General features: G+C 38.8%; 2 protein-coding genes across 3 annotated transcripts in view; both read right to left on the reverse strand.

The window, feature by feature from the left end:
- LOC110446106 (E3 ubiquitin-protein ligase TRIM33-like) overlaps positions 1-3846 on the reverse strand; it is a 40383-nt gene extending 36537 nt beyond the window's left edge. For both annotated transcript variants that reach the window (XR_002462429.1, XM_021491081.1), the window contains exon 1: positions 3758-3846. The gene's annotated coding sequence lies outside the window, so the exon portion shown is untranslated. The remainder of the gene's footprint in view (positions 1-3757) is intronic.
- A 4490-nt stretch (positions 3847-8336) lies between these two features.
- On the reverse strand, positions 8337-10304 carry LOC110446105 (tripartite motif-containing protein 3-like). Its single transcript, XM_021491080.1, has one exon. The coding sequence runs from the start codon at positions 10302-10304 to the stop codon at positions 8337-8339; it is 1968 nt and encodes a 655-aa protein (XP_021346755.1).
- Positions 10305-14146: the final 3842 nt, after the last annotated feature.

Genomic DNA, 14146 nt, shown 5'->3' on the forward strand with positions numbered 1-14146 from the left:
ATTCATTACATTTGTAGAGCTATCTACTTATGTTGTCATGAGTCATGAACATTTCAAGCAGTGCCATTGCTCTTGTTTGCAATAAATGTCAAAGACTATGAGTTGTAATAAGAAATTTCACAAACATTTCTCTTTATTTATACTTGTCAATGCATGCATGTATGGAAACATTTGAAACAAAGCAACATATTGCAAAGCAATCCATAGTCACCCATTATTTAATAAACAGTACACTTATGTCAGACAGCAGAGGTCGCAGTGAGGTCATAGTGACCTACTTCTTGCACTCCGTCATCCCAATATGTCCAAGTGAAATAGTAAAGAATATATGCCTCAGACAAACATTTTCAAAAGTTAAGGTCAAAGATCAAGTCAAAGGTCACAGTGACCTTCTTCTTGCACTCTGCACTCCGCAATCCCAAGATGTCCTTGCACAACAAATCTGGTTACTTCAGGTGAAATAGTATAGAAGATGTGCCCCAGACAAACATTTCCAAAAGTAAAGGTCAAAGATCAAGTCATAGGTCACAGTGACCTTATTCTTGCACTCTGCCACTTCAATATGTCATTGTACAAACAAATCTGATTACTCAAAGTGGAAAAATATAGAAGATATGCCCCAGACAAAGGTTTTCAAAAGTTAAGGTCAAAGATCAAGTCAAAGGTCACAGTGACCTAATTCTTGCACTCTGCCACTTCAATATGTCCTTGGACATTAAATCTGGTTACTCCAAGTAAAATAGTATAGAAGATATGCCCCCGACAAAAAATTTCAAAAGTAAAGGTCAAAGGTCACAGTGACTTAATTCCTCGACTTTGCACTCCAACATGCATCCCAAGATGTTCTTGTACATCAAAACTGGTTACTCCAAGGGAAATAATATTGAAGCTATGTCCCGGACAAACTTTTCGGACTGCAAGACGGAAGGACAGACGAAGTGTAAAGCTATAGTCATCTCACCCCCCCTCTCATGAACAGGTGGGGAACTAAACAAGAGATCCCAGAGGGATCTTGGCGCCCACCTTTGTACCATCTTCATTAGTTCTTTGTCAGTTTGATCTTTTCTCTTCTTTCCTCTAATCTGTTTGATCGAGTCATGTTAACAGTAAATGCACCTTGAGGTAACTTTTGATCTAAACTTAATACTGATGTGTATGAAAGCCAACCTTCAAAGTGAGTTTGTCATTTCACATATTTACTAGTACAGTACTTAATGTGAAAGAAATAGAATCGATCATTGCAATATGAGAAAGATCTGTTTAGTTCTTCTTTTAATCCATTTTGTTTTTATGATCAGTCTCAAAATATAACATACACAACGAGGGATCAAGGGGAACCTACATTTAAAATTTGAGAAAGATCCCTCCCGTACTTCCTGAGAAATAGCGATAACAAACTTTCACTATCAAAATCCAAGATGGCTGCCTGTCGGCCATGTTGTTTATCCGATCAGTCTCTAAAATTGCCCTGCACAGCTAGGACCAAGGGGAACCTACATATAAAATTTAAGAAAGATCCCTCTAGTTCTTCCGGAGAAATAGCGGTAACAAACCCACACTATCAAAATCCAAGATGGCTACCTGTCGGCCATGTTGTTTATCCGATCAATCTCAAAAGTTGCCCTGCACAGCTAAGGACCAAGGGGAACCTACATATAAAATTTGAGAAAGATCCCTCTGGTACTTCTTGAGAAATAGCGATAACAAACTTTCACTATCAAAATCCAAGATGGCTGCCTGTCGGCCATGTTGTTTATCCGATCAGTCTCAAAAGTTGCCCTGCACAGCTAAGGACCAAGGGGAACCTACATATAAAATTTGAGAAAGATCCCTCTGGTACTTCTTGAGAAATAGCGATAACAAACTTTCACTATCAAAATCCAAGATGGCTGCCTGTCGGCCATGTTGTTTATCCGATCAGTCTCAAAAGTTGCCCTGCACAGCTAAGGACCAAGGGGAACCTACATATAAAATTTGAGAAAGATCCCTCTGGTACTTCTTGAGAAATAGCGATAACAAACTTTCACTATCAAAATCCAAGATGGCTGCCTGTCGGCCATGTTGTTTATCCGATCAGTCTCAAAAGTTGCCCTGCACAGCTAAGGACCAAGGGGAACCTACATATAAAATTTGAGAAAGATCCCTCTGGTACTTCTTGAGAAATAGCGATAACAAACTTTCACTATCAAAATCCAAGATGGCTGCCTGTCGGCCATGTTGTTTATCCGATCAGTCTCAAAAGTTGCCCTGCACAGCTAAGGACCAAGGGGAACCTACATATAAAATTTGAGAAAGATCCCTCTGGTACTTCTTGAGAAATAGCGATAACAAACTTTCACTATCAAAATCCAAGATGGCTGCCTGTCGGCCATGTTGTTTATCCGATCAGTCTCAAAAGTTGCCCTGCACAGCTCAGGACCAAGGGGAACCTACATATAAAATTTGAGAAAGATCCCTCTAGTACTTCTTGAGAAATAGCGATAACAAACTTTCACTATCAAAATCCAAGATGGCTGCCTGTCGGCCATGTTGTTTATCCGATCAGTCTAAAAAGTTGCCCTGCACAGCTAAGGACCAAGGGGAACCTGCATATAAAATTTGAGAAAGATCCCTCTAGTACTTCTTGAGAAATACCGATAACAAGTATTGTTTACGGACGGACGACGGACCACGGACGCAGGGTGATTTGAATAGCCCACCATCAGATGATGGTGGGCTAAAAATTGTACGCATTTTAAATTTCTGTGTAAATTCTTGATAGCTATAAAACAAAATTTCTTCCTTCAATAAGTCATCAAGACTTGCCATTTCCTTTATCGAGTTTGAAGCAGATTCCAGGAGAAATATTCAGTTCACTAATACACGAGCAAGATACTTTACTCCGCTTGTTCCAGTCTACTCAGCTGTAAATGAGTATGTGGTTGGGCAGTGCTAGAATTGTAGAATGCTAGCTGTTAGCGCCGAAATGGCAGCTCCGGCTGTATGCTTCCCATGGAGTTGAGAAAGGTATTGGCTGGTTGCAAAGGCCCTATAACCACGGATAATAATTTATGAACCGCTTTGAGACGACCTACGAATTAGGTTGTGATATAGCAGTATATAAGAACCTTGAATTATTATTATTATTATATAACTTTCCCTATAAAATATACTTTTGATCCATGTGCGACATGTGTGTGAAAGTGCAATTTGTTTCTAAAATATCAGTTTGAAGTGCGACCCGGGCGCGGGTCGCTTATTTCCCGCATATTAGAGGGCTAGAGTTCTGACGTTAATCGACGACAGACCAATTTTAAAAAAAGTTGATAAAACGTCAGAATAATTCGGACTAGAACCAGGTGTGTGGCATGGTATAGGGACCAATTTCAACAGTGAAAGGGACAGACAATTGTTTCGTACATTCGTATTTTTTTCCGAGATGCACAAATCATGCTGGTCTGTCAATGCATTAGTACTAGAAGTAGCCTTGCTCATGTCCGCGAATTTGAAAGATGTTGGGATTACTTTTCAAACACGTGATTGTGGCAGCTTTAGTGAGCACTTTATTTTGAATGTTTGTTGATATCAAGTATAAGAACATGGTATTTATAGCTGCGAGTACCAGGGACAAAGGTATCAAATACTTTCGTTTTCTATACACGTACTGAAGTAAAAAAATGACAGCATTTTAAATATTGATTCATGTCAATAAAAAGTTCGAGTCTGTTTAATGGAAGATAAAACGGATACTTATACCACTGTTACACATATTACTCACCGTGCGAACATAAGATATGATCATTAAGGCGCAGACAGGTCTGTGTTTTCAAGACACAATGCGTTCTTCCTTGTCCCGCCCGAACACGGATGTTGCCTATACGCCTATAAGCAAAGAATCGGAATTGCGGTATAAAAATTCCGGAATTTTAAAGGTTGGTTTGTTGTATAGGTTTTAACGTCCTATCTACAGGTAAGGTGAATAAAGAATAATTTCACATATTATTAAAAATTTACAGAAACTGATTTATTTATCTTAACATAATTATATTTAGGATCAGGTATGTTTTAATGTATATGTATATATTTTATGTATTTCTTGTATCCGACGTCTTGAATTACCCGCCTCATACATGTACATAGTGTACGTCAACTCAGTGAAACCCAAAAACTTTTTTTTAATATTGTTGTTATCTTTCAAGTTTGACCATTTTGCAGACAGCACAAACACAGACGTATATATTACAGAGTGGCTTTATATGTCTCTGGCACAAAGCTGTGTGTATAATGTTAACTCACATTTATATTACTGTGGCTTATAATAAATTATTTATAATATAATATTGATAGGATTTAGATAAAGAGTTTTATCTTTGTTAATTCCTATAACGTGCAATTTCAAAATAAAAAATTGAAATCCGATAATTAATGGAAGGGAGGTAGCTCGTATAAATAAAACTAATTCAGTCTTCTCTTCAAAATAAAACATTTAGAGAACAAACTTTTGCATTGATCATTTTAAAGAAAATTACAATAAATCGTTATTTACTATGTTTACACTGATACATGTATCTAATCTATTATATGTAACTAAAGATATTGTGCATTTACGTGGCCGTTCCAAAAGATGTGTTTATGTCTGCAGGTATACATTCACGTTGATTCGAAAATTTGTTGAGTGTATTAGAGGTTTGGATAAAATAATGACAATGTCAATACTTTAGAGAATATGGTAAAAATATTGGTCAACCGACTCGTTCTGAAACCAAGGAAACGATTTGGAGAGTATTACCCTGCTACCACACCCGCCCTTATCTTTCCCTCACAATCCCGGTCAAAACCTCTCAATATTCCTCCTTTAAACTTTATTTATTTTACAACTTGAACAGTAAGCCACTGGCTAACTAATGCATCCCGTTCCTCATTTTGCTTTGAAGTTAAAAAAAATAATTTGCTATGTTCACCTGTATAATACTATGGTGGTGAGTATCAAGTCCATAGATATAGGTGTACAAAACATTAAAGAGAAGGACCATAATTCCATAAAAAGTATAAAAATGAAAAAAAAAGTAATTTCCAGATGCACAATGACATGGGGTACTTTTCATAGGCATCAAGTTTCGTTGAAATGGGCCTACAAGTTAAGGAGGAATCGTCTGGACAACATCTTTTTAATTTTTAGAAAGGGCCCAAATTAATTAAAACCTCTGGGTTTGGTTACGATATTTGTGAAGTCTAATTGAATCCAGTCCGATTCCCACTCTGGCCCAAGCACTTGTTAATAAATATAATTTATAGAAGATAAATAAATTGATGTTGAGCATTAAACTTATTATGCTTGCATGTAATATTTATAATAATTCAATTGTAAAAGCTGTAATTAATTCTACGGTGTGTCGTGAATCGGATTGGGGTACGGCAAAAAACACATTAGTAATTCAATTTGAATCTCCCGTCTGGGAATCCCTCATGAATAATTACAATACGGCCGTTAGCCAATCAAAACCGGTTTTTTACGGTCACGTGATCAAAACAAGAAAAAATGTCAGAGACATCACCAAGATCAAAATTTCAACATCAACCCACCATCCTTTTGCCAACCGATACACTGTGGAATGATGATATTCAGAGAATTATCTTGATGATGTAGATGTTTCATGGCACCACCTTTAAATCGTTTAAGGTGAATTTGTAATGCCACCTTTTGATTATTTATTGATAGGCGTTTTCTAGGTGTCACCTTTTGGTTATTCATTGATAATATGTAATGTAGTTTATATGTTCCATAAAATATGTTGTTGCCAGGTTTTATTGGCAAACACTCGTCATTTAAATAAATGACAATTAGCGGACACACATCTTTGTTATTCCTTCATAACTAAAACGAGCTAGCTGTGCCTGTGGAACTGATGACTCTCTAGTCTAAGTGTATATTAATGGACAACATAATTACAGGGGAAAATAGCAGATCAAACAGTATTCAAAGTTGCACAACTTCCGTGTACATGTGTGCAGAGTACATAATTTTCGAGAAGTGTGCATGAAAACTGTTAAAAGAGTTGTTCGGACAATATTATGTATACAAACATATAGGAAAGGGACATAACTGCCATAACAAGAAAATGCAGCAAAGCTGCTGGACACCAAATCTTTTTTTTTTATTAAAATAACTTTCTGATAGTCCAACAACCAGGATCGAAGTTACGGATCATGCATACTTGAATTTATTCAATTATAATTTAATCTTGCTTGTAAGAAGCATTTTCATTGACTTAACAATAATTTATTTATGTTATCAACCCATAACGTAAAAAATGACGTCGCCGTTTGTAACGTCGCTTTTGATTGGCTGATAAAACGGAGTAATAATTTCTAATAGAAAAGAGTCCATCAATAAAAGTGGATTTCCACAGGGATTATGTATAGAAGATTAAATAATAAGGATTGATTTGAATATATTTTTTATGTTATGTAGCTATAACACAAAAAAACCGGAGAGTACTCTCATCATAAACAGAGTACACTCCGTTTTTTGTGTTACATCTCCATAACATAAAAAATATAATCAAGTTAATCCTTAAATAATTACAGAGAATGTATATTAATTGTTAATGGCAATACATTTGTCGTTCAGAAAATTCTGTTCACGCTCGATGTCCTTACACTTTGCACCATCCTGGTTTTTCTAACAGTCCCGAAATAAATAAGCCTAACTAGGGACCATAGGGAACCCTCATATGGAATTGAAGAAAAATCCAATCAGTAATCTCAGAGTACTCTCAGAGGATAATCGTTAACAACCTATAGCTCTCAAACCTCAAGATGGCCATGTGTCGGCCATCTTTATTTTCCTATCAGTCTCAATTAATAATATACATAACTAGGCACCATATGAAATCTTCATGTGAAATTTGAGAAAGATCCTTCTAGCTCATACTGAGTAGTAGAGCTACAATGTAACAAACTTTAACTCTTAAAATTAAGGATGGTCTCCTGTCGGCCATCTTGGTTATCTTATCAGTCTCAATATTCAATATGCATTATAAGGGAAATTGGGGAACCTTCATATCAGATTTGAGAAAGGTCCCTCAGGCACTTCTTGCGCAATAGCTCTGACAATCTTAAACTCTCAAATTCAAGAAGGCTGCCTTGTCCGCAATCTTTGTGTGATCAGTCTCAATATTCGATATGCGTATCTATGGACCAAAGGGATTTTTTCATGTGAAATTTGAGTAATATCCCTACATCACCTTTCGGAGAAATAGCACTAATTAACTACATTCTAAAAATTCAAGATAGCTGCCTGTCGGACATCTTAGTTTTTCATTCAGTCACAAACAACGATATGCGTAATGAACATCGGGAACCTCTATAATATGTGAAGTGGAAGAAAGCACCTTCTGAGAAATGCCGCTAACAAACTTAAACCCACGAAAGTCATAAAGCCGTCTGTCGATTTTCATTTATGGAATTGGAGATACATGTATGAGTTACCTTTTTGAGAAAAGGCGACACAAAGAATAGACAACGCGATTTAAACAGCCAATCACCTGATGACCGTATGTTAAAAACAAAATACAAAAGTATCAATCAAGAGTAAATTTACTTGTAAAGCAAAGCATAAATGATGTACAAATGTTTTTTGTTTATTTACCTGATACAGTACAAGCTATCATTTTTCAAACAGCTTTAGTATTATGTAATCATAATTTCAAACAAAGACAATATTATACAATTTCTGGATATTAGTACAAAACATACCAAGCAAAGAAATTAAGTGACAAAAGTTCTTAGCAAGAAGATTTTGATCAAACCGTAATGGAAACTCGTTTTGTAATAAGTACATTATGCCTGGTGTTTATAGATAAGAACACTATATATTTACAAAAGTCTTCAACATAACGTGTCACTCTACTGGAATTTAAATACAGAATCATGGATTCCTCTCTCAACACACGTATTTTCACTGAATCCCTTTAAACATGTCATAACATCTCTCTCTCTCTCTCTCTCTCTCTCTCTCTCTCTCTCTCTCTCTCTCTCTCTCTCTCTCTCTCTCTCTCATGTCTACAAGTATATGCGTGCGTGTGTGAGCGACTGGTGGCTGAATGCGTGTGTGCTCATAGTAGGTGTTCATGAACGGATCTATCAAATATGTATTTAATCAAATGTAGTTTTGCCATCTTGAAATGTAGTTAAAAATAAATGTAAAATTGTAGGGGAAACATGTACCGAGGGTGCAGCCCTTGATTTTGATGACGTTCTTCCGGTTCTTTATAGAGTGTTTCTTCGTGAAAAGTTTCGTAATATTACTGATACGTGAATAGATCTGTAGATAATTAAGACGAGTTGTAGTTGGCTTAATAGAGCTGAAACAAGCGGACGTAATTTGTCTGATATGCAGTGAGTACAAACATGTCACCACAAACAGCTATTGCGAATGGGCACTTTACTCCATCTGATGACGTCAGCAGTTCCCTGACGTGTGTCCCGTCCCCAGACAACTGCACGACGTTGCCCGATCCAAAGCCACACACGTAAATGTTGCCCTCCCTATCAACGATAACACCTGCAGCTGAACTCACGACACCTCTTTGCATCACATTCTTGCGACGTTTGTCAGCCGAGAGTCTGGACAGCATAGCTTCCCCTCGTGTACTGATGTGGCAGCTGACCAGTATGTCTTCATTTGTTGGGTCATGTGACAGGAAATAACACTTACCATTATACTGATATAACAGCTCAGCGGTGCCGTCCGGTGTCACACTGTACAGTTCTGCTCTGTCTGTGTCTGTACAAACGACAAATCTTCCGTTTATATGGGTTATACCCTGGCAGCCTTTATCATCTGGCAAACAGATCTCGGAAGAAAGTGACATTTTTGAGTTGTCTACTTTCACGACATGGACACCACCAGGACTGCTAACTGCCACAGCCACTGTGTTGGCATTCACAAAACACATATCATTGGGACTTCCGTGAATGGTTAACTCATCCAGGTACTGTCCTTTATCTGTAAAAAGCTTTAGCTTTTCGTTGTTACCATCACTAACCACTATTTGATTGCACGGAAGGAATACGACGCCAACTGCATCACAATCGTTGCAATCTGATGTAGTTTTTACACCAAACTGTTGTACTTCTCTCACGCGACGCCCGGACATTGGTGACGTAAGGTAACCATGACTCTCCGGAAAACGTCTTGGTGGTTTCTCAATGACGATATTCCCCATTGCGTCATCACCGAAGGTTACAAGTTCGGTCTGATGCTTAACATTGACGGACGTGAAAGATTCGTTCATCTCTATGACCAGCGCCTTACACGACTCCACTTCCGCCTGTCCTCTCTGATACAACACTATCGTTTCAGTGTTTTCGTTTCCCTCTATAGCTTTAATGGACGATTTCAGGGTACTCAGCATACTATTCTTTAGACGTTCGCATTGCCGTAAGGAGTCGTCTAATTTCCCCTTTTCGTCTTTGAACAACGTGATTAACTTGTCTGTGCAGTTCTTCTGAAGCTCGTTAAGCCTTTTGTCGATCCTTTGGCGTAGATCTGTAATACTCTGTAGAGCGATTTCTTGGTTCTTTACCATGACTTGGAGCTGTTCGTCAAAGTCCTTCACTAAATAGTTCATGACCTCTGCACCTTTCTGTAGTGCTGCCTGCATATCTGCCAGTTGCGATCCTGCTTTTAGCTTCTGAATGTATTTCGTCGCTGTTGTGACTGCTTCACAACGTCTATGGTCTTCTAAAACGCATATGTTACAGCCAAGAAGTTTGTGATCTTCACAGTACCAAACCATATTCTCGTCGTGTTGGTCACAGTGAGGAACAGCCGGATGTTGTTTTGGTCTATTGCTGTCGTGCCTGGTAATATCTAATATATCACATCCAATATGTACGATATCATGGTAATCCACTTTACAAGTCTCACAGAAACCGGATTCATTTTTTCTACACCAGAACTTGGCAGGATTGGACGGATTACCTTTTGTTTGACAAGGTGTGCAGTACAGTGGTTCAGACGACTGTTCCTTAAGCTTGATAAGTTCTTGGATCACACCATTAGTTGGGAACTGTTTGGCCCAGTTTGCCTTGGTGTCCGCTTGATTGACAGGCGTAGCAATCCCTCTGCAAATTGGACACGGAAAGGATGTCGCCGAAGCCATCTTACCAGACAGTTCCTTGGTGATGTAGGTCCCGAGACAATCCTGACAGAAGCAGTGGAGGCAGGGTAAGGTTTTAGGTTGCCGAAGTCGCTCCAGACAGATTGGACACTCCAGTAAGTATAAGTCTAGTTCCGGGATATGCCCGCCTTCAGCCATTTTGATGGTCAGCTTGGTGCAACTGTAACACGAAAAATGAAGATAAGCATGTGATTATTCAATTGATATATGAACGAAACCTTAACCAACAAGAGGCACAGAGGGCCTGTATCGCTCACCTGGATAATAAAGTAACCATGGGAAGTTATTGTTTTTTACATAAAATCCCTCCAATGGTACAGAAGTAGACAGATTTTAAAGATTTAAACCTCTAATTTCCCTATTTGGCCCCACAACTTTCAGCCCCAGGGGGTCCAAACCAACCGTTCATAAAATAATTAGTCCCCTTCGCCCAAGGATGCTCCAGGTTAAATTGGGATACAATCTATTAATTCCTATGGTAGAAGAAGGATTTTAAAGGTTTTACCTCTATTTCCCCTATTGGGCCCCACATCTCTGCCCCCAGGAGGGCCACACCCACCGCTTATACAAAATTAAGTCCCCCTGGCTAAAGGATGCTCCAGACCAAATTAGGATAAAATCCCTTTATCCTTATGGTAGAAGAATGATTTTAAATGTTTTACCTCTATTTCCCCAATTTTGCCCCACCCCTCTGCCCCCAGGGGGTCCACACCCACCATTTATACCAAATTGAGGTTAACGAAGTGTCTTATTGTCTCTTTGAGGAAAGCAATTGTATAGATGGTGACGACTAAAAACATTTGAAAGTTGAGACATAGGGACTAATTCTTCGGGGTTGGGGCAAGACACCAGGTCCATCCTGGTAACATGTATTACCTTTATACTCAGTAATGTATATATGGTCAACCCCATTGGGGTCAGTCAGTGCCAAACCACTTGAGAATGCTTCCAACCAAATTTGAATATAGTCAATAGCCATATATCTAATTGTTCCAGAGGAGAAGTCAATTTTACCAGTATGCTCCAAAAAGCAAACATCCATTTACACAACAAGTGTACCGCGGGGCGGAACAATATACGCTCGTCGAATGCCGTATAGTGTTATATACTTTCTTACATTTTTATCTGCATCATTCTAAGAGTGGTCAGCTGACATGCTATAAAAAATGTAGAAGAAAATCTCTGGACAAAAAATCAAATACTGAAAAGAACAAAAATCGTTGAATCAAAATTCTTTAAAGGGAGACAACTTCATATCATGATTATAATGTATAACAAGTTTCGAAGAGATCGGTCGAAAAGTATAGGAGGAGATTGCCGGACAAACAAATATTTACGCCGGCCGGCCGGCCGGCCGGACAACCTCATATCATAATACTTCAGTCAAATTTGACGGGCGTATACAATGAGTAACCTTTGGCCGAAGACGCTCTACATAAAATTGAGTTCCCTTTGACAATGAGGATCTTCTTGATCAGTTTTGATAAACAAGAGTCCCAATCGCTCACCTGGTATTAATCAAACATTTGTAACCTGAATATATAGTGGACTAAAACAAGAATTCCACGGAAGTGGATGTGTCGCCTGCGCAGGAAGCTGGGAGATTACGAAGAAATAGATACACTTTTCATTTCAAGAAATAATGTTAAAAGTAAGCAATAATCATAGATTATGTTTTTGGATGGCATCATTTTGTTATATAATCTGTTATTCTGGGAAGAATACTCTGAGTTTTAAGGAACTTGCTATCTATTTATAGTAACAGGGACCTTGACCTTTGACCTTCGGACCTGAAAAGCAATCCCAAGCAAGCACTCTTGGTAAGGAAGCACTGCACGAAGTATGAGTTTGATCGGCCCAAGCAAACTCAAGTTATCGCACAAAAACAGATTTTCTATTTATAGTAACAGTGACCTTGACCTTTAACCTTCGGACCTGAAAAGCAATTCCAAGCAAGCACTTTTGGTAAGGAAGCACTGCATGAAGTTTGAGTTTGATCAGCCCAAGGAAACTCAAGTTATCGCACAAAATCCTCTGTGCGGACGACGCCGCTGACGACGCCGACATAGCAATACCTATGTGTCACCAGCTTTTCGCAGGCGACACAATTAAGCTACGGGCAAAATATCAGTGTCTTGACTTAAAATCATTCAACAGAACCTGTTAAACGATTTAAATACATTTGACCCCTATGACTTTTAAACTCAAACATGGACATTACGTTGAACAAAATTTATAGTCCTTCATCCCAGAATGCAACTTGCCAAATATCACCACCCTATTCCTTTTGTTTATTGAGAAGATGACTTTTAAAGACGTACGAACCTTACCAGATGTGACCTTGAAAGTGTGTCAAGGTCATATAAACAATCACCATTAACGTTTTGGTTTCACCATATTTGACCCTTGTGACTTTGAATATGGGCAAAGTTTATGTATTTGAACAAACTTAGAAGCTCTTTATCCAAGCAAGCTTCTGGCCAAATATCATCATCCTGGTCCTTTTGGTTATTCAGAAGAAGTCGTTTAAAGTGTTTAGGTCACCTGGTCCGAAGGACCTGTGAGCTTATGCCATGGTGCGGCGTCTGTCGTCCGTCCGTCAACTTTTCCTAAAAAACGATACTTGTAATGAACGACTGAGCAGATTTTGACCAAATTTGGTCAGAAGCATCCTTGAGGAAGGGGAACAAATTTTGTATAATTGGTGGGTCTCGTCCCCCTGGGGGCTGAGGGGCGAGTCCAATACCGGAAATATAGCTCATTCTTTAAAATCCATCTTCTTCTGTAGGAATGAAAGGATTTGTTCCATATTTTCTCTGAAGCATCCTTGGGTGAAGGGTAACCAATTTTGTATAAACCGTTAGTATGGCCCCCAGGGGCCTGATGGGAGGGACAAAATAGGGGAAACAAAGCCATTTCTTTAAAATTCTTTTTATTCTGTAGAAATGAAAGGATTTGTTCCATATTTGGTCTGAAGCATTCTTGGTTGAAGGGAAAACAATTTTGTATGAACCGTACGCGTGGATCTGGCCACCCAAGGGACTGAGGTGCGGGGTCAAATAGGGGAAATATAGTAAATTCATTACATTCCTTCTCCTTCTGTAGGAATGAAAGGACTCGTTCCATATTTGGTCTGAAGCATCCTTGGGTAAAAGGGAACCAATTCTGTATAAACCGTTGGTATGGACCCCCAGGGGAAACATAGCAAATTCTTAAAAATCCTTCTTCTTCTGTAGGAATGAAAGGATTTGATCCTTATTTAATCTGGAGCATCCTTGGGCCAAGGGGACTTTTTTTTAAACGGTTGGTGTGGCCCCTTGGGGGCAGAGGTGCGGCCACAATAGGGGAAATAGAGTAAAACTTTTAAAATCCTTCTTCTACCATAGGGATTAAAGGATTTTATCCGAATTTAGTCTTCAGCATCCTTGGGCCAAGGTGACTCAATTTTGTATAAACAGTGAGTGTGGCCCCCTAAGTGCAGAGGGGCGGGGCCCAATAGGGAAAATAGAGGTAAAAACTTTAAAATCCTTCTTCTACTGTAGGGATTAGAGGATTTTATCCGAATTTCGTCTGGAGCATCCTTGGGCCAAGGGGACTCAATTCTGTATAAACGGTTATTGTGGCCCCCTAGGGGCAGAGGGGCCGAATAGGGGAAATAGATGTAAAACTTTTAAAATCCTTCTTCTACTGTAGGGATTAAAGGATTTTATCTTTATTTAGTCTGGAGCATCCTTGGACCAAGGGACCCAATTTTGTATAAACGATGATTATGGACCCCATGGGGGCAGATGGGCCTCTGGGCCTCTTGCTTTTTTTTATACAATTGACCCATGTGACCTTGAATATTGGTTCATACATTTGAACAAACTTAGTTGCCCTTAATCCCCACATGCTACTTGCCAAATATCATGACCCAAGGCCTTTTGGTTATTCTTCAGAATTTTGTAAAAGATGTTAACATATTTGACCCCTGTGACCTT

The sequence above is a fragment of the Mizuhopecten yessoensis genome, unplaced genomic scaffold (genome assembly GCF_002113885.1).
Source record: "Mizuhopecten yessoensis strain PY_sf001 unplaced genomic scaffold, ASM211388v2 scaffold2531, whole genome shotgun sequence".
Classification (NCBI taxonomy): Eukaryota; Metazoa; Mollusca; class Bivalvia; order Pectinida; family Pectinidae; genus Mizuhopecten; species Mizuhopecten yessoensis.